At 36.0% G+C, this 24,774-nt stretch overlaps 1 protein-coding gene across 2 annotated transcripts in view; it reads right to left on the reverse strand.

The window, feature by feature from the left end:
• Window positions 1-239: 239 nt before the first annotated feature.
• The window catches only part of LOC129265239 (E3 ubiquitin-protein ligase HECTD1-like), a 50,272-nt gene continuing 25,737 nt past the window's right edge, over window positions 240-24,774 (reverse strand). Inside the window, exons 19-42 of one of the 2 annotated variants that reach the window (XM_064102559.1) lie at window positions 24,525-24,659; window positions 23,837-23,976; window positions 23,206-23,349; window positions 22,268-22,447; window positions 21,455-21,621; window positions 19,966-20,145; window positions 18,977-19,216; window positions 17,367-17,561; window positions 16,184-16,414; window positions 14,691-14,968; window positions 14,065-14,221; window positions 13,216-13,304; window positions 12,792-12,922; window positions 12,272-12,332; window positions 11,186-11,368; window positions 10,360-10,552; window positions 9,897-9,979; window positions 8,993-9,120; window positions 7,584-7,782; window positions 6,883-7,020; window positions 5,687-6,315; window positions 5,014-5,186; window positions 4,274-4,424; window positions 240-3,667 (exon numbers count right to left, since the gene is read on the reverse strand). In XM_064102559.1, coding sequence (XP_063958629.1) covers window positions 3,385-3,667; window positions 4,274-4,424; window positions 5,014-5,186; window positions 5,687-6,315; window positions 6,883-7,020; window positions 7,584-7,782; window positions 8,993-9,120; window positions 9,897-9,979; window positions 10,360-10,552; window positions 11,186-11,368; window positions 12,272-12,332; window positions 12,792-12,922; window positions 13,216-13,304; window positions 14,065-14,221; window positions 14,691-14,968; window positions 16,184-16,414; window positions 17,367-17,561; window positions 18,977-19,216; window positions 19,966-20,145; window positions 21,455-21,621; window positions 22,268-22,447; window positions 23,206-23,349; window positions 23,837-23,976; window positions 24,525-24,659 — 4,488 coding nt within the window. In that variant the 3' untranslated portion in view covers window positions 240-3,384. Of the gene's footprint in view, window positions 3,668-4,273; window positions 4,425-5,013; window positions 5,187-5,686; window positions 6,316-6,882; window positions 7,021-7,583; window positions 7,783-8,992; window positions 9,121-9,896; window positions 9,980-10,359; window positions 10,553-11,185; window positions 11,369-12,271; window positions 12,333-12,791; window positions 12,923-13,215; window positions 13,305-14,064; window positions 14,222-14,690; window positions 14,969-16,183; window positions 16,415-17,366; window positions 17,595-18,976; window positions 19,217-19,965; window positions 20,146-21,454; window positions 21,622-22,267; window positions 22,448-23,205; window positions 23,350-23,836; window positions 23,977-24,524; window positions 24,660-24,774 lie in introns of both variants that reach the window. The other variant, XM_064102558.1, reaches the window with a different exon arrangement.

The following is a 24,774-nucleotide window of genomic DNA, read 5'->3' on the forward strand; positions in this document are numbered from 1 at the left end:
GACGTACTTGAAGCCTGTCAGAAATTTCCACAAGAAACAGCACCCAATCTAAACCAATCAACTTCACAGCCCAACAACTTTACAGCTGACCTAACAGAGGGGCTTTCATTGAAAAACAAAGTTTTTTTTAATGAATTATGTGTTGCTATTTAAGTGCATGAATTATTTCTTGTTAGACATACTTGAAGCCCTTAATTACATATTACTATAATACACAAAATGACGAGGTTTGACGCAAGTTTGACAGAGCACAAAGTCCTTTATTGAATACTTGTGTGCATTGATATACTCACGTACGAGCAATATACAAAAAGAAACTCACATTCATTGATCATCCAAACTACAAATACATGTATCATCATCATCAGGTTTACATCACCTTAACATTTGCACATTTTAATACAGCTTGCTTATATTCACCTTATATTCAATAAACAAAGAAGTCATATAGTAGACACAGGAAAACTTTCATACTACAAATTCCCCAATGAGATCCTCACCCATCCTCAAAACCAAGGTTCTTTGTTTTGCTCTCTGTAATTTGCCAATCGCTTGAAAAATAAACAGTGAGAGTCAAATTGCATGCATTTTAGCCTACCTCTGCCTCGATTTCAAACAAGGTAGACTTGCGATGTAAGAAATAATCCTTTTGAATTCAAGAGAGACAATCTTAGTTATGTTATAAATGCAAAATAGCATGCACATAGAAAGTTCACGAAATATCAAAAGAGTGTTAGACTTTTCAAAACTCTACATAAATTACATATCAAATAAGAGCATCAACGCAAGGAGCAATATGCACCTTGTTAAGGGTTCGCAGATAAATTGGTGAAACTAGCAATCGACCATATACCATCATCATAGACTAATAATATATAACTTTCATGATAATAAATAATTTTTTTTAATGAATAAGGGCACTTGATTCGCTTGCAAGGGATATTTTTTTGACCGGCCAACTAATCAATGACTGAACTTATTCTAGAGATCTTGTATGAGACTAATATCTACTCCACACTTCTAAGATTCTGGGATACTCGTAAGTACAATGTTCATCACATAGAGTGAGTTAAGATCAATGGAGATATTGATTGCAAGTTTATGTTTCCCTCTCCTTTGCATGCAGGAAAACAAAAGTGAAGGGGAGATATTGTATTTCAGCGAGTTGAAAGAAAACAGAAAATTCAAAGACGGTTTTAGAAACAAATCCAGGAGTGAAATCATATATGTTGTTCTGTAAAGACCATAGAAATGATCTATTATCTATCATATATCTTCTGATGTCCACAGTTGCTAGAATGAATCCTTGCTTAAATACAGCAATCAACAGATGGGATGTGATTAAAGAAGAAGAAAGTAATTATAATACCGATCTGGCTTGCACAGAGACAAAGTAGTATAAAAAATTGATGATTGAGACAAATTTTCATCGTGATGAAACTTACATACTACTGACCAATGTTTGAATCAAGATGTAATTGACAATATCACATAAGAAATGGCATATAAACAACCTTCTTCAATTATGAAAACAACCTTTCATAAAAGAAAATTGTCATAATTCCAAAGACAACTTCTTTTCTTCAAACATGTGAGCAGTCCCATACAAAGAAAATAAATAATGGCCCCCCCAAAAAAATGGTCCCAAACAAAATAGAAAAATAATGGCAAAAAAATAGTTGATTTTTTTTTTAAATATCTATCAATGTAAGAGAGACAGGAAATAATTATTGAATTATAACAGCTCAAAAGCTTTACAGAATTCACATGTCCAAAATGTATGAAAACAAAATAATTTCACATTGAAAAGATTGTGTTAAATAGGGTGCACTTTCCGACATTTTTGTGTTGGGCATGATGAACAAATTTCAGACAATAAAGCCATTAGCACAGGAAACACTGAGGCTGATACGATGTCAATTGCACATCGATATTCCTTGATTTCTTATTAGTAAGCAATAAGTGTATCAAAGCACAGATATGGCCAAAGCTTTTACTTCAATTGAGTACCATAGGATAATTAATTCTGAGAGTTAACAAGAATACATTATTAACAAGGTTAACAAAATCATTCAATGCACAAATTTTAAAGATGATTGATCTGTGAGAAACAAAATAAAATAAAATAGTCATAATGATGACATTTCCAGTGCAAAAGAAAAATATTATTCTGAATGATTCTCAATTCAATTTGGTGCAATTATTCTATCTTAGAATGATTTTTCAAATCAAGAATATTATACTACATGTATTTCTACAGTGCATGGAAGTCAAATATTGACTCTCTTTGGTAATTGACTGTGATACAAGCAAGCAAGCACACAATGCAATTCCTAATTTAAATACAGTGATGCAGATAAGTCAAGCTGTTTGCATTTCATATACGGACAGGAAGAATAGGTGACATAGTTTGTCTCTTAAACTCTTCAGATTTGGACCTGATCTAGAGTGATGAGGTAAACTCAATGGCACCAAGTACAAAATAGAACATCTTTGTGCAACCACTCAAAAAATAGAGCTTGTTATATATGTGTCATTGAAATGATGTGCTAACATGTATACAATTGTACACAAGTGAAGTGATTTGAATTCCAATACTTCTCCTCCACCTCAAATTCATATTTTGTGGAAAAAACAATAAAACATACTTTTTTAAATTTCAAGGTTGTATTGGAGGAGAGACAAAGAGCAAGATTAAAATGACATATATATTTTAAGTCATTCACATACCAACTGTAGAATACGTCTGATAGTTGCCTCCACTGGACAAAACCAACTGATCATCATTAACTCTCGCAATTTTTAACTCGCGTAAAAACATCACTGGGAATAGACGGAAACCCCACTGCCACATCATCAAGCAATCTGAACCTGTGATATTTCTCCAATATTTTCTTAGTCACAAGTTTTCTTGGGAGTTTCAATGTTTCAGCAAGTACAACTTTACTGTTGGAACATCCTTTCCAAAGGAATTTCCCAAAAATGCACATAATTTGCCCCCAAAAAAAGAAAAAAATATATTGAAAAATCACTATCCATTATCACACAACAGATAACAAGAACATAGGAAGTTAATAATGAGATGGCTGAAGTTTCTGACTTTCTTTCCTCAAATAGATAAAAATATGCAAAACCTGAATCAATAATTCTAAAATCTTGAGAAGCAGGGCTTTAATTCAGTTCTTGGCATTTCATAATCAGTCTCAGAGTCTAGCTACCCTTCCAAAAATCTTCAGGGGTTACTTTAAATCAATCATCAATATATATATAGACAGAGAGAGCCTAGAGCATCACTCCAATGGAATATATAAATTAAGCCTAGGTCAAATCACAATCTTGATAATAATATTTCTAGAGTCTTTGAGATGTAGAGTTAAGCTGAGGTTAATTGAGGTGGAACCCTTTCTCCTTGGTAGCGCTCAGCAGCCTCTCCCGGATGATCTCCTCATTGGAGTACTCGGGTAGCTTGAGATAATGGACGCAGGTGTTGACCGATGGGTAGGTGTGGTCGTTGGCGTCCACCTTGCGGACGATGGTCAGACGGGGGTGAAGGTTAGCCAGACCACCGGGGGGTAGGGAGGAGCAGCCGGTAGTGAACTGGAGGAAGGATTTGCGTTCATCGCCATTCATTGCACACAGGACGTTGACAAAGCGCTGGAAGCCAGGACTGTTCACAGAGGAAATCAAAGAGGAATGTGTATAAGAAACCAATAATAATATTTAGTACTTTCTCAAGATTTCCATGGTAAAAAAAAGCATGTATAGGTTTCATGGTACACCATGTATTATTTTGTAGGCATGTGTTGGTCCTTAAAAGGACCACCCAAACTCAATGTTTTTGACAAGTGTCTTTTTGCCATCTTTTGATTTTACATGTGAGGTAAATCAGGCCATCCTTGCTCACAGGAATCAATTGGATATTAAACTTTGGATCGATGATAATGATAGAGCTTATCTGAGGAAACAATGGTCAACTACAAAAAGTAAATTCAACCAGAGGAATTTTTCAACTGTCCATGCTTTTCAACAGCACATAGCCTTAAAAAAAAGAAGAACTTAGTCATCTTCATGGTTGCAGATGGGTTGGTTGGTTCTTTGGTGTTGGAGTTAAGTTGGCGCTCTTCAATCTGGTAGATTATCTGCGCCATATGGTTGGTTGCAGATGGGTAAATTCTTTTCATAATTTCATAACAAATACTATTTTTCTTTAACAGTTAGCAGCTCTGTAGATGGGGGGGGGGGGGGGGGGGCTGACGACAGTAGTTGGACCTACCTTTCTCTGGTATAGCCTAATTTAGGTTCAGTATAGTTGAGGATATCTTCCCTAGTCCATGCTGGTGCTTGGTCTCCGCACAGAATAGTCTGGAACTCAGCTGGACTAAAACTATGAAGCTTCTCCATAGGGAAAACTTGATTGAAGCCATCTACAACAATAACAAAGAAGGTATACAGTTAGATTCAATGAAAATAGCAACATATGTTAAATGCTCATATCCATTCAAGAGAATGAGTAATGCCCCTAACAATTAAAACATAAGAAAATAACAGCTAAAATATCAAGAGTCGTGACTTTCATGAATTGAATAATTATCATTACAACAGATATATGGTAAGTTTATACAAAGTTTATCTTCAAGGGCAAAATTTCATTTAAGATTTTCCCAAAGCACACAAATTATATGTCAAATCGTGTATTTAAATTATATGAAAACATATGTATGATAAATGTTAATTCACAAGAAACTTATTTTTTATTTTATGACTATGCACATAATACCTTTTTTCAGTAAAATATCATGCTTCCTATTGTATCATGACATTAATACTAAGAATATATCCAAAATACCTACTTAATCCAAATGCTACACGATAGAACATAACAATTGTCTTGACAATCAAATCCTCAAAGAAGCACGGATTAGTCCTTTAGTTTTCCCTCTACCTTCAATCTATTTTTCCTTATTCTTCAAGATCAACCAATAAAACCGAATAAAGACTGGTGACCTAACCCACCTCTGAAGGCTTCCATCTGTCTCCTGATACCAGTGTGAAGACAGAAATCAGTTACCAGCTCGATATACTCCTCAGCATTGTCAAGGGTCACACACTCCTCATCACCATCAGGTTTGAGATTGAAGCTATGGTAACCATACACCTTGGAGGATGGGTTGAACTGGAATGTCAATCTGAAATCAACATGAAAATAAATTCATTACTCAACTGTCAAAATGAATGTAGATCAAATATACACCCTTTAGATTTCTAATACAAGCATGGAATAGAATGCAAGACATGGATTTGCAGAACTCAGATAATTATGAAAATAATATAATTACACTATTATATGTGAAACCTTTTTTTCATGGAAATGAATCTAAATTTGATTCAGATTAGATTTGTACACTTTAAAACTATATTATCGAGTATGCACTCTAGGTTTGAATCTCAACTTTAAAAAAAAATTATTTTAACTTTAAAGAAATTCTAAATATATTTCAGTGTTTTGCTTTTAATATTTACTTGCTTCACCTTTCAGCATTTTTGTCGCAGATTGAGCAAATGGACATGTGAATTACCTATACTACACTTGAATTACCTATGGACATCCTGATACTCTAATTTATGCAGGAATATGTAACCATTTCTTTTAAATGGATAATTGACTTCTCAATGGACATCCACCTACCCTAGATCCTCAAGCCTGACTGGTATTCCAGGTGAGGTCTCCAGACACAGGTTCTGAATCTCATTGTTCCTATCCTCCTCCGTCTTGCTACCATCCAGCTGAATCTGTCTCTTCCGATCCACCATCTCTTGAAGATGCTGCAAGAACTTTGCCCGATGGGGGTCAATCAGCTCAAAGTCCGACCATGTCAGGACACCGGCAAACCAAGCCGGAGTACAAGGTTTGGGCGGATCGGCTGCTAGGATCAACTCCTTGGACTCGTTGCCGCTGTCGATGGCGAGATCGGAGATAAGCTCGCTCATGCTCTCCAGCGAGGCTTCCGTCTGCTGCATCTCTGCGAAGAAGACCTCTGAGTCCCGAGGCGAGGTGTAGGATTCTTGCGTCGAGGTGTAGTAGAGGTGGGAGCTGCCAGTCTCGCCCATGCACATTAACTTGAGGAAGGGTCTGGAGAGAGGGATGTCGACCATGCGATTGTCCTGGAGGCACTTGGCCAGGAAGATGCCTAAGAAGTTATAGAGGAGCTCTATGCGAGAGATCTCCTCGCTGTCTTGGACGATGGGAGCAGGAAAGAGACCAGATGCTCTCTGAATGTAGTAACCGCGAGGCTTCTCACCCTCACCAATATCAACCTGCAAATTACATTTTAAAAAAAAATCAGCGATTGGATAGCTTAACATTATGTTTGGGCTTTGTTTTTATATCAAATTAAACAAATAAGAATACAATGAAACTTATACAGATATATTTGCAAACTACAATCTGCTGAGTCTGAAGAAATAGTTTTTCACTTTTTTTAGGACAATATGACTTACAGGACTTTCAGGATTTTAACAAATACATAAAATATCCTAGAGAATTGGGGTACTTTAAACATCTTGGCATTAAGCAAAGTTGTGACTTACAATGGGTAGTAGATTGACCTACCAAGGTAAACTTTACTTTTCACTTTGGACATATCAGCATGATACCAGATGTTTATTTGGGTTTTACAATCATGAGACCTATTAATAGTTTAGGACTAAGGACTGTTGAGAACATGAGTGAAATGAAGATCCTGAGTTCAGTAAAATTTGTCCTGTCTAAATTTTCATTACATTAGTCCCACAGGCTCACATGACAGACAAATTATAAAGAGAATAAATCTTTTGAAAATTCTGTTTGATTACGTTTTCCCCATGATACCCAAAGTTACCAACCTCTCTTGACATGTCGTCTGCTATTTCATCATCGGTCAGCCACATTCCTAGACTCTTACGCTGGAGCTCAGCTGCTATCAGAGCATAGAACTCTAGAGTAGGACCAAGACCTGTTCCTTCTTCACCAAGGAATTCAACCTGATGGAACAGAGGAAGAATAACAACAGGATTAGATTTCATCTTTCATTATGACAGAGGAATAGTGATGCAAACAGATGTTAACATATCAAAAAAGATAGAAAACATATCATGCAAGTCATACCTTTTCAGAGGGGTTATTTTTTCTGACGATGTGTAAATCATCATAATTCCTTATGTAGATTTTCATAATAATATTATCCTTTTTTTCCTGTAATACAAATGTTTTGATGGGGAATCCACTTTAAAGGAAACTAAACTTGAGGTCTTTATACACAGAATGTCATTCCTTACTGGTGGTCATGAAAACATGTTAAACAGCAAAACATTTTGTTCGCATGTTCTTCATGTAATTTATCAATGGAACCCCAACATTCACACAAACACTGTAAGAAAGTTGAACAATCTGCAAAATAATTGTATTTAAGATATTTGTGCATCACAAGAGTTTCAGAGAAAAAAATTTCCCTGAATATGGACTCTTCAATATTCGCATCCTTTACAGAATGTGTCTGTCTCCTGTGAAAACCGCACTTATCATTATCAAAAGAAGACTTTCTCACCTCTAGAATGGATTTCCTTGAACAATGGAGTCTCATCACATTGATGGCCCATTCCAATAACTGCTCTCCTCTTGGTACCTTGACCCTTTCGTGTTTCAGACGTCCAACCTGGAACTCGTGGTGGTCATCTCGTCTGGTGCTAGGTGTTCGCACACGTTCGGTGTTTGCCTCTCGTTTGCCCTGAAGCCAGGCTATGGCTCTGAAATGAAAGAGGATTTTTATTGTGGTAGGTTAAACTCAGATTTTTGAGGAGAAACAATAGAGTACAGTAAATGTTGTCACAATTATTTTTTTATTTTTTTAATGTTTTTTGCATTTCACTGTACTTCACAGCTTGGCATTGTGGTGTGTGCCTGTAATCAAAGCTACATTGGGAAGTTACAAATTGATACAGTGGTCTGAGGTTTGAGACCTGGTCACGTCTTTCTGATAGTGACATTATAAATATTGTACCCCCGTGTATAAAAAGTAATATCTGATTGATACACATCAGTAAAAACTCAATCACACACACATATGTAATACCATACATTGTGGAGCATGAAGAAAAATATTCACAACCCACTTTTTCGGAATCCAAGACATGATGGACCAAGATGTGGCTGTACTTAACCCAATAGAAATCAGTGCACATTGACCTGGTTCCTAACAGTCATAACCAAGGCTAATTTACCCCGATTTCAGAGGACTCTATCAGGTATTCATTTGGGCATATTTTGGACCAGTGCCATGAACCAATCCATGTCAAATTGGTGTGTGAAGGTTTTTCATCATGTTTTTAAAAAATAATTGTGTCGCACTTTGGCAATCTGTTGGCAGGACAAGAATAAGTTGTACATTTTGTAAATGCCTGTTGAAAATTGACTGGGAAGATTCTCTCCAGGTACATATTCTAAAAAAAACCCAGCTTGGCATGATTTACCTAACACAAAATCTCCACTGGCTTATATTCTACCATCATAGAAATTTTTAAAAGATTATCTGTTACACCTCCAAAATAATGTTTGATATTTCCCTCATTTTTAACAGTACAGTCAGAACTCCTCACATTAATGTAATTTCAGGAAAAACATTGATAATACCCATGGTCACATGATATTTTTGGACATATATAATATATTCAGCGTGAGTATACATTTTCCTGGAGAATATGAAAATTAAAACCAAAATGCATTTTTGCAATGACAAAAAAACAAACTATATTAAAAAATACACATAATAAAACAATGTTTTCCTTTATAAAGAAGGCGATCATACCCAAAATTAATGGATTTACCCTCCAAAAAAACTCTACCAACAACAACATACAGCCTTGCTGCAGAAAAAAAAAACCTTTAAATTGCAGTAAAGAAGACTACATAACATATTTTCAGAGAATAAATAATAAAAGACTGGATGACTATTCTAACCTTGATACACCAAATGCAGTACATGTGAAGTAGAGTTGCCTTGTCTCAAACGGGAAGAGCATTGGACATCTATTTGTCAGTCTCTCGCACCACTTAGGAAGAGATAAACTGGCAAGAACAAGTGGGTCCTAAAACAAGCAAAATAAGATAGACAATTCAAGCTCAAAATTCAAATTCACTTTACTCACGTCCATTACAAAGGAGAAGAATGCATACAATGCATATAAATAAACATAAAACGTTACAATCATTACATGGTAAATTAAGGACCTGATAGGAATTTGTTCCTTGAAACGCAGCACGCGTAACAGCTGCTCTGCTAAAGCCAGGGTAATTATGCTGCATTGCTCTAAAGCACTTTGAGACTTGTGATAAAGGAAGTGTTAGGCGCTACATGTATATTAGCAAGAATAATTATCATTATTATTATTATTAAAAAATAATAATGATAAAAAGAAAGAATAGAAAACTTCATTGAATGCAAGAGATCAACAAAGACCGAAGACCTGTCAAGACTGATCCACCTAAAATCATACCATTAATAAAAAAAAGAGTTATCCAACAGACCTAGTTTTTCTAAAGTTAACAAAAAAATAGTGACCAAAATTTATGTTTTGGTGGCTGGATTTAACTCACATTAGCAGCTATTGCCCTTATTCTCTTTGTCCACTTTGCCTTTGTGTAACCTTCATTAACTCATGCTATATAAGTTATATACTATAACCCCCCCCCCTCATTGTGTCTCATCTCTGGCAACAGATACATTATATATACCATATACTTACATGAAAATAATAAATTATGTCTGAAGGCTAATTGCATATAACATGCATATTAAATCATTTTGAGGTGCAGTTATAACAAATAATTTCCAAAGATGCGTTTTGCAATAAGAAGAATTTACCTGTACTTGCTGAGCTAGCTTGTTGGTGATCTTTTTACTGTAAAAGTCTTCAGGTGGCACGTTGAAGCGATGACCATCAGGATCTGAAGGTTATCAGAAAAGGATTTCAACAAGAATTATACTCATTCATAAAAACATAGTACAAAGAAACATTTTCCCCAAAAAAGCAGAGTAATTTAATTCATATAACATTTAAATTAACAGGATGGACATTATGGGTTGAACTATAAAGGTGTAACTACTTCAGAAGTAGACAAAGGAGGAGAAGGAAAAAAAGGAGAAGGGGAAGGAGGAGAAAGAGAAACAGAATGAGAAGGAAAAGGACAAGGATAATTTTAACGCTAAATGATGTCTGGAAAGTTTTATATCAACAATGATCTTGGCCCGCGAACAATCGATAAAAGAGCATCCTCATAGCAAATTTCAAACAGTATTGCTCTGTATGCTTTCTGTGTACACTCACCGGAAGCGCCTACATCCGTAGCTATGGCATAGAGGATCCTGAGAAGCTGTAAGACATCATCTACGCTGCAAGCACCGGTCTCCTTGCTACCTACACTCAGGCTACCACCATCACTCTCGCTAAGGACGTGCCCCGAGTCCTGGCTTAGTCGCTGATGGCTGGATGGTCTGGCTAAACCAAGCTGGATGAATTCCTGTACATAAGGCAAGTAGACATAATTTGAAATGGTATGTATAAGCAAATAAAATAGATGAAATGCTTAAAATCAGAGTTAGTTGCTTGAAATAACCTGTGGAAAGAATCACACATCTTCCTTCTTGATTTCGGGAGGAACTGGGTGCAAAGCCAGAGTGATGTCACAGGAGGTAGGCAATTTCAAATAGTTATTATGAAATATCGAAGTGTCTGACTTCAGGCCCTTAAGGACATTCCCAGTTAAATCAGTTAGTCAGCTGATACCTATAGCTGATTAATCACCTGTTCATCCATTGTGACGTCAATGCGCATAGCGTTAAATATTCACAGATCATGATGCGCACAAATATAACTGTGGAACGTTCTTAAGGTGAAGATAACATCACAGGCAAATAGAAAGCTTTGCTTTTTTATGAGTCCCTCATTTTCATTTTAAAATGTAAATTGTATCTGTCATAAGTTTAATTACAGGTAACGACACTTTATTTATATACTGAACATTTACTACGATATTATCTGTAATCAAAATATTTTTCATGACATCTATTCTGTTTTGTATATTTACACATATGTATAAATGTACTTTGTGTAACGGACCCCAGTTTATCATGATAATAGAGTATCTACGAACCCTGTAAGCTGCTATAAGTCTAGAAGAGTTCCTGGTCCTACGTATATTCGTAGCATTACTAGTCAGCTTCCATCTCCTCAGGAATTGAGCATCTGCTTTCTCTTGTAGATACATGATAAGTTCTGTCTTAGGAAGCCTCTCAGTGCCTAGGTGTCTCTGTACAAAGCCTACGGTCCATGGACCCTGGTAGATGACAATGACATTCAAAGGTTACATAGGGTAAGATCAAAGGGGCGTTTCATGAAAGATGTCAGAACTGACTGAGATCTGACTAGACTATCTTAGACAGGCTGATACTGTGGGTAATTTTTAGGGTCTCTTGATGACATATCTCTTTCATTCTTTCTTTTCTTTAATAGCACATTTTTGTAATTTCTGTATGTGATATCACCCTATAATTTTGTTTGACCTTTTCTGTTTTAAGCACAAAAGTACTCAAATTCATTTCTTTTGTGATATGCCCTTTTAAAAAATTGTTGATTATTGAGTTGTCAGCTCTAACAATTTCAGTGAATTCCTTAGTTTTGATGACTGGGGAAAACTGGGGCAAACATATAATAATAACTTCATCTTATAAAGCCCTTTACAATGTAGAAAATTTAAAATATACAACCAAAAGTGAATCATTAAGACATGTTATAATATCAAATGCACAATTTCTACAACAAGCTAACTATCAACCAATGTAACTTAATGATTTCAGTAGCTTTAAACTGTTATTGCAAACTATTTATTGTAACAAGTTTTATAAAATGGGCCCCTGGTCTCTGACTGCTATTATGTCAGAGAATGGCAAATTATCAGCGCTGACAAGCTTCATAAAATTGTGCCCTGAACAGAAGGCACCTTAACAAAATCTGAAAATTAGTTTGTGTCTTTCAGTAGAAATCCCAAACTAATCCTCCCATTTCTCGTACATTCTCTGTCCAAACTATCTTTTGGCCCGTACCCTTGAAATAAAACATGAAAAGGCCTTGAGAAGAGACGTCGTTAAGGACGAAAATCAGTCAAAAGCTGGAAGGCTGGTACCTCTGTTTTAAATGATTTTATAAAACATTTTTATTTATTATTTCTTATTTTACCTACCTCTGTGTTTTCTATACTTGAGGTGCTTTCATCTTGTGGTCTTGATTCTCTATATACAACACTGTTGGGAAAATCAAAGAGATGAGGGAAACTTCAACACATTGGTACAGCTTCCTAACATATCTTATATTAGATATGAAGTTCTCCTTCAATGTTTCAGTCATATCAATTTGGACAACATGGAAATTTTAACCTATTGATTTAAACTCATTCTAGTATATTGCTGTAGGGCCTGATCCACAAGCACAAGTTGATTTTTATGAGGCCCGGACTTACAGTTTTGTACATCTTTGCAGTTGTAAATTATTTTGATTATGATTTTTAATGTTTCTGAATGAATTGAACTATCAATAATATGATTGGACAATTTTTTCATAAACTCAGATCATGTGTTGGAATTATGAAAGGCAATCTACATTGTGCTTCCAACACCAACACAAAAACAAAACTTGAAATTACTCATTGTGTTTGAAATAAACAATTACTGGTTGTTTCCTGCCTAAAAGGGAATGAGTCTTACGTGTAGGTTGGTTCCCATATCCTGCGTAACCTATCATGTTTGGTACCAGTGGGTGTCTGCTGATACAGCATCTGAACATATCTAAAGATGGTGGATCGTAGATCTTCGCAGAATACTTCAGTCTCCTGGACCTGAAAAGACAACAAGTCAACACTTTATTAAGTAATAACAACACTTTGCTTTTATAGAGCACTTAATACATTGGAAAAGGCTCTTAGTGCTTTACAGAATTCGAGTTGTCGTATCTTGCCTTGCCAGCACACAATGTATGCACGTTCTCCACTTTCTTCACTCCCTCTAACAAGAGTTTCTAAACTCAATTCACATCATACCAGGTACCCTTGATCACCTGGGTGGAGAGTGGCATAACCCTTTGCCTGACACTGCATCAATTGATGGAAGTCTTAATAGGAATAGATCTTACCCCTTGTAGTCCAGGACCTCTTAGGAAGAGTGCTAGTCTGGGTGTTGGAGTATTATCAGTCTCGTCTCTAAATGATGTGTCAGGTGTACCTACACAACAAACAAAAATAATAAGTAAAACATTTATGATGATCCAGAAAACCCTCTGATGATCAAATTATGTTGAGGGTGTACCTAAATAACAAACAGATCTTTTACATAGCATTATGTAGACTAGGTCAAACTATGATGTAAGTGCATCTAAACAATCAACTATCAAACATAAGAGAGGATACACAGCATCTATTTGAAACTTTTATGAATCAAATAACGATTAAGTGTACCTTAATAGAATCCCAAAGACAGCCTTTAAGATGGCAAGAACATACTTGTGTCAAATTTTGGTGGTCCTTTTCAGGGCCAGACACATGCCCACAAAACAATTTACAGTGAAGACTCTATACTGATGTACCTAAATAACAATAAATTATCAAACATTTGAGACGATATAATGCATCTTGTAGACTCTAATGAATCAAACTTAAAGTCAATAACAAACAATCAAGGAGTTCACGCAGGAGTTGGGGGAGGTTGGGGAGGAAGACCTGCAGGTTTGGTAATTATGTTCATCTTTTCTACAAAGGCTGCCTCTCGACTCTCATCCAGGTGTTATTTTGTTATTCATGTAATGCAGATGGGTGTAACTGAAGTTGTTCTCATTGATTCAATGGGGACCTCCTTGTCCTCGATAATCAGGAAGACTTCAAAAGCTACTGAATCCAGCAAGCTGATTGGCCAGGAAACAATTACAATTGATTTCCAGTCTTTGTGACTGATCACAAGTTTTATCAACGTGGCTCTTGAAGCTTACCTGGTGGGGGTATCTCAAGGTCTGTCGTCTGTTGGACGTTGGTCCTGCCTGGTCTGGGATCAAAGGCAGGTACCAAGGCAGAGAACTGTCTCTTTAATACATGTTCATCGTCCCAAGTCTTGCGTCTAACACCTCGACTGTCATAGTCTTCTTCCTCCTGTATGGTTGAGGTATAAATACAATATCAATCTTACATAATGATCTCAAAATTATAATGCCTTCCACTGTGTTGAGTAACATTGACATGATTGATGTTGCAATCATCATAGTCCTTTGCTGAGGATCTACATTAAGAACAAATTGGCTGCATACACACAATGGGATTATAACATTACGGCCCGATAAATTCAAGAAAGGAAAATTGGAAAATCCTGCTCAGTAATCTATTTTCAAATAGTCCTACTTGATTGATAATATCACATGAACTTTAAAGAAATTTCAAAGTCTCTGACTGGTAGCATTGGTTGAGCTCAAGTGGGCCAGACAGTTCGACTAAGCCATACATCTACTCAACACTTGCCATTGATAGTTCACATCACGTCTTTGTGTCAATCATGTTGATGTGGATAACATGAAAATAATAAACATTCATGAAATATGGAACAACACTATACAAAAGCTCTTACCGTGCCATCGTCGTAGTCCTCTCCATCGCTATCATCCTCGTTCTCATCGTCGAGATCCTCAGGCTCCGGGAACTCCTCATCTTCCAGCTCTGCCATGAGAGAGCTGGTAGGACAAGGCTCTAAGAACTCATTATCGCTCTCGCTAGAGGTTGAGGTCAGGGAGGTCGCGAGGGCAGAGCTTAGGGTACTGGTGAGGACAGTGCTGGCTGATGTAGGCATAGAGGTCGTGGTAGCACCGGGCAAGTTAGGAGCACTCTGGGCACTGCTCAGGTAGTTGTCTAGAAAGGGAAAAATGTAGTCTACATAAGAAAGATTTGATGCATTTATTACACAAAAATAAAACAATTTATTGTGTATTGATGTATTCACAACATTTAGATTGTGAAATATAAACACCAAATGAATGATATCATTATGATCATCATTATGATCATCATTACTATCATCATCATCATTACAATCATCATCATCATCATCATCATCATCATCATCATCAACATCATCACCATCATCATCATCACCATCATCATCATCAGCAGCAGCAGCAGCAGCAGAATCATCATAATCATCTTCATCATCATCACCTACTAGTCATCATTATCATTACCATTCTATTCTAAGAGTTGGTTTGCTTCAGCCCAGGTGAGGTAACTGGCAAGAGTTCATTCCTTGAAATGCAAAGCACATAATAACTGCTCTGCTTTAGCGAGGGGCACGTACTCTGAACTCTGGTTTAATTCAATCTCTGGTCTAATGTTGTAGTCAACTATGGATAGCCAACAGTGACACTAATCCAGGGTTCCCAACTTTTCAAGAAAACAAAATTACCTGATTTTTCCTTGATGAAGATGAAAAATTCCCTGATAATTATTTAAGCCCATTCCCAGTTTCGCATGTTTTCTAAGTTGTTGCAGTGAATTACATGTATTTTCAGTAGAAAAACAATAATGTAAAACTAATTATTACCACCATAACCAGTCATTCAATGGACTCAATCAATGGATGTTGTTTTATATGCAACAAAATATAACAGAGTCTGACTGACTACCATGCTTTCGACTTTTAGGCTGATCAAAATTCCCTAATTTTTCACTAATTTGAGGCATTTTCCCCTGATTTGAGGATTTTTTAATCAAATTCCCTGATTTTTTTCTCTGACTGAAAAAGAGTAAAAAAAAAAAAGTATAATTTTCCCCGATTTCCCTGATTGGCTGGGTACCCTGTAATTTCTTACAGTACAGGTTCAATTCATCAATATAATTGGTGCCCAATTCGTGTATAACTGCCTGGGAATGATAACTGAAATAGAAATATTTTTCATCAAAATCAAAACAAGAGGAAAGAATAAAGCAAGAAAGAAAGTCATACAATGGAAACACAATTTTGATATCTTTGGCTTCCCATAATTTTAGCAGAGTTAGATCATGGTCTATAGTTAAACTGGATTTTGAAATACAGGCCATGGTAAATATGTTATAACAGTTATAACTTACTACTTGGCAGGCCAGACGAGGAGTACGGGAACCTCACAAAGCTGGACGTGAAGGTATTGGTCCGATTGGAGAGGGTGCTGTTCCCGCTGCCGACGCTACCTCTGCTCTGTCTCATCAGAGATGGGAAGGTATCGGCTAGGCTGGAGACCACGTCCTGGTTACTGCTTAGGTTGGGTACGCTGACACTCATACTGCTAGTGGTAGGGGGCAGCACGGAAGTAGAACCAGTACCTAATTGAGAATGAGGGAGGGGACATGGTGTGTTATTATATAAAGCAGGGTGGGAAATGACGTTTATCTATAAGAGGCTATTTTTTGTTCCTATGATTTCTTTTCCAATATTACGGCGGTATCGTCTCCCATGTTTTGGGAGAAGCAAATAATTAGGAATAGTTTGCAATGTATCTATTATTTTTTTAAAGTTGTATATATATTCAATCATGTGCAGATGAGTAATTTTAAGAAATTAGCAATAATTTAAACAAATATGATAATGAAGTTTACTGAGCAGTAACAAATACATGAAAATTAATTTGGAGACCGAAATCTCTGTCCTATAGACATATCAAACATTGCATGATTGTAATTTTTTTCGCTGATGTGGTTTACAGTACAACATGTGGAGAGTTATAGAAACAGTGGAAAGAGGAAGAAAAGGAATTGGATAGGCGAGAAAGTGGAGATTTGAGAGTAGAGTATTCTTTTCTTGAAAGTAGTCCTGAAAAAGACTGTAAACCAGAAGAGATTGATGAGTTGAAGAAACAGCTTGTGTAGTAGGATGGATGAGGAGTTGCTGGCTTGAGTCGGCGATTAGAGATGAGTAGAAGCAGCAGAGAGACTCAACGTTTCGGGCAGGTTGACTGTCCGTCTTTTCTTCCTCTTTCCACTGTTTCTATAACACTCCACATGGTGTACCGTAAACCACATCAGCGATTGTACATGCCACCATGCAAACCTTCAAACAACATCTGTAATTTATTTCTTCTAAATGTAAGTTTATAAATTTGTGTTGAATTTTTACATACTCTTTTCAAATTATTTGGGGTTTTGTTACTGATAATTCATTGAGTAAATATAAGTACATTATAAATATCCCCTGATAGGGAAATTTATATCATAAACATGAAATCAAAAGTACAAGTCAGTGATATATTTTTTCTTCACGGAAGTATTAACATGTTACCTGTAGTGGGAGGGAGCTCAATAGCCTCGGAGAGAGCCTTCTCGGAGTCCGTCGCCAGCCTCTTACTCCTTCCTCCACTCAACACAGCACTGACGGCGCCGTCGACCACCGCTTCTGTCTCCGCCAGGACCGCCTCTAGGCCGGACCGCATCAACTGATTCTCCATGACAACAGCTGCTGATGCCAAACTGGGAGCTGTGAGATCGGAGGTGGAGGCGTGATCTTTATCTGCGTGATCGGCAAGCAGGACAGATGGACGGACAGACAAGCAGACAGACAGACGGACAGACACCATAGAGAGAGAGAGAGAGAGGAACAGGGAGAGTGCAAGAGAGGGAGACAGTGGAACACGTACGTAACAAAATGCAAACAGATCATTGTGCACAAAGACAGGCAAACAAAAATAAAAGAAATCAAATCAAATAGAATAGAATACGAATAGAAAAGACAGAGTAGCCCATTCAAGTACTAGCTTCTCTTATAAAATAAAGTGCACTATTACAATATTCACTTTTACAATTTGTTCAGATGTTAAAAATAATCTCCAAAATGCTCTAGAGTATATCACAAATTGCATTATGCAGATGTATTTTTCTATATTGTTGACATAAGAAAAAGAAGCTATTTGCTTGAAAAGACCTTGTTAAAAAGATTATAGATGCTATTACTTTTAACAGATTAACGAAAGATACACTATAGACGGAAGACAAAGCCAATTTATTTTATAGAAATCTTTCTTTAAAAATATGTTAACCCTTGTCTCATTTGAACATAAGAAAATTAATCAAGAAATTCATAAAGATATAAAGAATGTCAAGCACTGCAAAATAGAAGGAAAGCATTCTAAAATCAAAGTTATCCAAGTCACAGCAATACATATAAAATACAAAACTATCACATAACAATCTGCCACATATCTAAAACAATTTTAAGGACAAAAAATCCTACCATCAAAATTTACAAAGGCACAAGTTCAAGAAGCTTTAGATTACATGCTATACAATTGATCACAAGAATAATGAAAAATAAATATAGAACTGAGTACACAAAGTAGGGGGCTTAGGAACAGATAAACATTGAATTCTATTTCACATACAATTTAAGTCATTACGAAAGTCATACACAGAAATGTAAACATAGATACAAAAATAGTTTACATTCAATAATAAATATATATACTTCGATCCATTTAAAGTTTGAACACCCAGAGAGAGTAGTTTCTCATAAGGCAACCACATAATTAATGTACTGCCAAACAAAGTTCATGGATAACCATTCAAATTCTATCCTGATAAAACTAGCTTTTTTTTTTAATTAGAAATATATCAATCTGAGTATCACGATGTACAAAACTTTAATGAATTGCTTATAAGTATAAAGCATTTTTGCATGGACTTGGTCAATCTTTTATTAGGTATAATCCAGCTCTGCTAATCTGCCCCTTTGAAATTAATTAGAGCCTACCTGTTTAAAGTATAAAGGAAATGATGGGATTTTTTTACGGGGGCAGGGGGGGGGGTAACACTTTATTACTTTCTCATGGGAAGCATTCTCGATTGAATTCTTTAACAACTGTCGTAATGCATTCATGAAAAATAAGAATGACCTACCTTTGCAAGCTGAGCCAGCATCGGGTCCCTCTCCAGCGCTGAGACTCGGTGTGGAGTTGCTCTTGTTACGACCCAGAATGGGTCCCGTGGCTCCTGGGGTGGATCCAGGCATGGAGCTGGTGACGGAGGGGCTCCTGGTGCCTGGGATAGTGACCGTTTTCATACGGGGGAGGGGTGGGGGCTCCCTGGAGGGCAGGGGCTCGTTCTGGGCTGCTGCTTTCAACACAGCAGCTACCAATGCTATTCAAATCAAAGCACATTATGACATATTAGTTCATCAACGTAAATAGTGATTTATAAGAGGGAAAATTACAGGGGATAGTAATAATAATGATAATTATCTGGTTATTTACAAGTTGCTAAGACATAATTTGTACGCATCTAAGTGCTTACAGATTTATGATTACCATGGACAGAGGATTCAATCGGTCATTCCAGCACGAAACAATGCACTTCCTCCACACCTTGGGGAAGTATTACAGCCAGTCGCTATTGATAACAATGCATCCCAATTATTCATCTGAAAATCATTCAACATAAATGTTTCCACAACAGAATTTTGGTATCAATCAAGAGATGAGACATGAGAAATACAAACTGGGCTCCGTAACACAAAGATTAGCGATCAATCGCTAAATGAAATGACCAATCAATATCAATGTTACATGTGCATTTAGTTTAAACTACTGACCAGGAACCAATCAGTGCGATTCTTTCATACTTGCAATTCATCGCAAACCTTGTGTTGCAGAGTCCTGATTGGACATTCCTGATATTGAATGATACAAGTTAACTTCACTCTCCAAGCTGTACTATGACTCCGAACACCTTTACCATTAGTTGTTTATTCAAATGCATCCTGGGCAGGCTATATTTGTATTTATGCATTCACTTTTTTAACTGTCAATAAAATGATGAATTACTACTATTTCAACAAGCTACACCAAATAAACTCATAACAAATTTCGAACCATATCAAAAGTACTCACATTCTCTCTCGCTCGAAGCAAGACCCTCGGCTTGGTGAGCTCCTTCAAACTCTCTCCATCTCCAATCAGTACTGCGCCCTCGCTGGCTAACCATCTGACGAAGTACCTGAGAGCGGACCAGCTTACGCTGCTTCCTCATACTTGATTCTGGGTCCTTCACCACCTTGGCAGGGGCAACACCTGGGTGGGAGCAGCAAAATCAAATCAAGGGCAAATGCATTTCATAATATATTGGCCACATTTAGTTTTTACCTAAAAGAACCATTTTGAATTGGATGGAATTGAACTGTGGTTTTAATGTTGTGGAGGTCTTATAGATTAGCTGATTTCACATTTCTTTACACACTTTGTATTTCATATTGAAAAGGTATAGGTGTAGATGCTACCTTACAAGGAAATATGATTGTCGGTGATTTTGTGAATTGCATATCAATGTTTCAAAGTGAACCAAATCTGATTTCATATAATAATTGTAATAATAATACAATAAAAAAGTCACTTTCATATACAGCATAATATAAATTTTGAATGATACATATAACAAACAGCAAGGTCATATATGACACAAAAAGTTTGTGACCATGCAACAAAGAGGATGTCAGATTTTTTTTTTAATTACGAAATTTTACCCATTTTTGGTAAGCTTTCACACCATCTACAAAAAGGTCTGATGAAGCTAGCAGCCTTGCAAACGAGAGCTTACCAAAAACAATAAAATGTCATGATTGTGAAATTGAAATGTTTTACAATGTACATCATCACACCAATCAGATGAATCATTTAAAGGGATGGTCCAGGCTGGAGATATTTATATCTCAATAAATATAGTAAAATTCAGAGTAAAATGCTGAAAATTTGATCAAAATAGGATAACAAATAATAAAGCTATTGAATTAGCTATTGAATTTTAAAGATTTACATTATTCCGGTGAAACAGTTCTAGGCATATCTTCATGAATATTCATTAGGTGGGCTGATGTCATATCCCCACTTGTTCTTTTGTATTTTATTACATGAAATTAGGTTTATCCAAAATTTTTCTACCAAGAACTAAAACCATTTGATTGACAAATGATTAAAGTGTATTGTTATTTATTGCCACAACTTATTTCATCATAATGGAGACACATCACTTACACATGTATGAAAAAATGAATCAATTATGACTTCATTTAATAACATAAGAACAAGGAAAGTGGGGATATGACATCATCAGCCCACCTAATGAATATTCATGAAGATGTGCATATAACTGTTTTCACAAAATATTATTGATAAACTTTAAAATTCAATACCATTGTTATTTGTTGTCTGATTTTGATGAAATTTTCAGCATTTTGCTCAGTGAATTTTACTCTATTTATTTAGATATAAATATTTTCAGCCCGGACCATCCCTTTAAATGACCAAAGGTGAATGGCTGATGGTATACATCACACCAATCAGATAAATTTTTTCAGTGAACAAGGAGAATGACTGATTAACTTACTCAAATTCTCTTCCACAACCCCGGTAATAGTGCCATAGAGTTCAAATCCAGAGAGCGATAGATAGTGGGTCTGACCACTAGCATTCTTGCCCATCTGTTGAAGACGGATGTAACGCCAGCCTTTCTTCTCAGTTGCTAGGGGTTCCAGGGGCCAAGTGGCAGTAGACCTGACAAGATAATAAAAGGGAATGATGTAAAAAAATATATTGTAAAGTCAATGAAAGCATATAGTGCTTCATACAAAATTAGTACAGGCAAATGAAAGAGCTGAAGGCAACAGTAAGAATTATTTGCAAAAGGGACCTTTGGAACAGTTCAAACACCAGAGTCAAAGCCGAGGGAATGTTGCCTGTTTGAAAGGTAACAAGTATAGGTAATTATACTGCTACCCAAAATGATGTGTATTATTTGTTGTATAAGATAGTGATGCAAATCTTTGTTAGTTGATACACCATCCTGATCTAATAATCTTAACCAGTCATTATACGTTGCTGATGATCGCGCATCACCGGTCATGTGTCAATTTATGCAGTAGGAAAAATAAATGCCTTTTCACATCAACATGCATTTCATGATGATTATTATTATTATCATAATCATTATCATTATTATATTATCAATATCATTATCACCACCATCATCATCATCTTCCTCATCATCATCCTCATTACCATCGTCATCATCATCATAATGACCATCATTATCTTTATTATTATTGTTATTATGATGAGGATGATGATGATTATTATCATTATCATCATTATCATTATTATCATAATTATTACTATAATTATAATCATATGTATTCCTTACCCTGGTTCATTGAGAGAGCAGTCATCAGTATGGGTGAGTAGGGTCGTCCAAGTGATGCCATCCTTTGACATCTGATACTGCCAGTTCCTCAGGGCGGATCGGCCATAGCCCCTGGCATGACGCAGGGTATAGGCAGATGGTATCACCCACAATCCAAGGTCTATAGAGTACCAAGCTCGCCTGGATAAAAAAATCAATAAAACAACATGTTAAGCATGCAGAGTTCAATGAGAAATGTAAAATAATAAGAGAAGTATGGGAAAAAAGAAAAAGCTACAGGGAGCTTGAAAGAGGTTATCCCAGTACATCGTACAGTGCATTGAGACTTATTTGTTATGTGTGATGTGCTACACAAAAACTGACCATTATTATCATTATTATTATTATCGTAATGATGATTGCAGAATTCTTTTATATAAAAAAGCATACAAAAAAGCACAAATAAAAAAGTGAATTGATTAGGGACCTACTTTCAAACAGAAAAAGAAGAGATGAATGTTGTATTGCAAGAAACTTATGTTCAATTGCAAATTAAGCACAAGTCCCAAATCAAGTGTAATGGGGCGTGGCGAGAAAGTCAAGTTGCAAACTTGCAATTTAACACGAATCAACTACAAAATTAGCATTTACTCAAAAATAAGCTTTAAAAAAGGGGGATTAAATGAGCAATTAAAACAATATTGATTCACTTAAATATCTGGAAATACATATGTGAAATTCATGTAACTACTGACTTTGCAAGTTACACAACTCAAGATTCAAATTGGATGTTCAAGATAATTCACTTCAAATAATATACAGTATGTTTTAAAGCACCATCAAAATCAATATAATTCAGTTGATTTTGGTATTACATGCATTTCCATGTAAACATGTATCTGACAAAGTAATAATGAACTAAGAATTAAACATTTTCAATCATATAATCCCTTGCTTACTTGTCATCATTGGTATGACAGTTGAGAGCTGATGAATCACGGCTTAGGATGTCTTCTATGCGGCCGTAGGGAAGAGATCGTCCATCGGAGCTACTGACCACTATCAGACCATACTGACCAGGGTTGACCCATTCATAGGCGGTTCTGCGTTGATACAAATAAACATGGGTATTTAGCATTTTTATTTGCTTTTCATTTATTTCATGTTAGAAATTACAAGAGATTACATGAAATACAATTTTTTCATTAGGTTTTGTTTTTGTCTGAAAACATAAATTATGAATGCTTTATTTCAAGCCATGTTTTATTTTAATGAATTAATTACATATGTTGTTCAAGGGTCTCTGTACTTATATTTATTATGTTTACCCTTTTGTTCCTACTACATGTATGTATTTTAATCTGCAAAAGTAATACTCTTCTTCTTGTTAATGAGAATATCATTCTACATGGTGAAAAATAAAACAACCAACAGCAAACATTAAGAGAATACAACTCTTGCACACATCTTTATCATGCAAAAAAGAAAACTAAAGACACGATTGATGGCATAGCAGACTTCTTATCTTCCAACACACAGGTAGATTGAATGTTCAAATTTTTGCCTGAATGCATATATACATGTACTCACTTTGCATTAGTTCCCACCCAGTAGATGATTCCATTGTCATCAAAATCATGAGTGTGTCTGAACGTGATAGACTGTGCTTCCTTCAGACGATGTACAAACGTGAAGCTCGATCGCTCGTAGTCGTACCACTGCTTGGCGACCTACATGAAATAAGGTATATCATCAATTACTGCCAAATTCAAAGACATAATCCAATATTAAAAAATTCTGGTATTTGATTTTGTTTTAAACAACAATGATACGAAATCTTCCCTAAAATTTATTTTAGGGCAATGCCATTAAATAATATATTTTTTAATACATCTTTCCTTCATGAACTGCTCAAGTCTTGATAAATGAAGAGCATTAAAACCTTTCATATAAACTAGAAAACAAAGATAAAATATTTCCAGGAAGATACCATGGATGAAGTCTCATGAACATACATTACGGAATTTCCAAACTTCTTGTATTTGATTCTGCTTGAAATGACATCGACACTTCATATCTCATTTTTGTTTTATTGCATATGGTTCACCATGAAACCACTGCATAATATAACATAATTTCCACACTTCCACTTTGCCAACAAATCAAAGAGATGGCCTTGTTTAGTTTTGTTATAAGCTGTTTAGATTATATTAAGAAAAAGGTTATTTCCTATCCTGCTTTGCTTATTCTTATGTGAATACACTAGTCCCACTCTTACCATTTTGAGTAAGTATCTCTCAAGACTGGCCACAGTAGTAAGAGGTTCCATCTTCAACGTTCTCCCAGTTCTATCAATGAGGGCAGTCTCTCCGGTAGCTCTTTCCAATCTGAACCTCAGCCTACGTGTAAGAACCTGAATCGCGAAAAAAATCATTTTAATGATTTAACATGAAATCTTTAAATAGGTACATGATTATGAACACTCATATGCAGGGAAACTTGAGCCGATTGTATAAAAAGAAATGCAA

Source organism: Lytechinus pictus, chromosome 7 (genome assembly GCF_037042905.1).
Source record: "Lytechinus pictus isolate F3 Inbred chromosome 7, Lp3.0, whole genome shotgun sequence".
Lineage (NCBI taxonomy): Eukaryota > Metazoa > Echinodermata > Echinoidea > Temnopleuroida > Toxopneustidae > Lytechinus > Lytechinus pictus.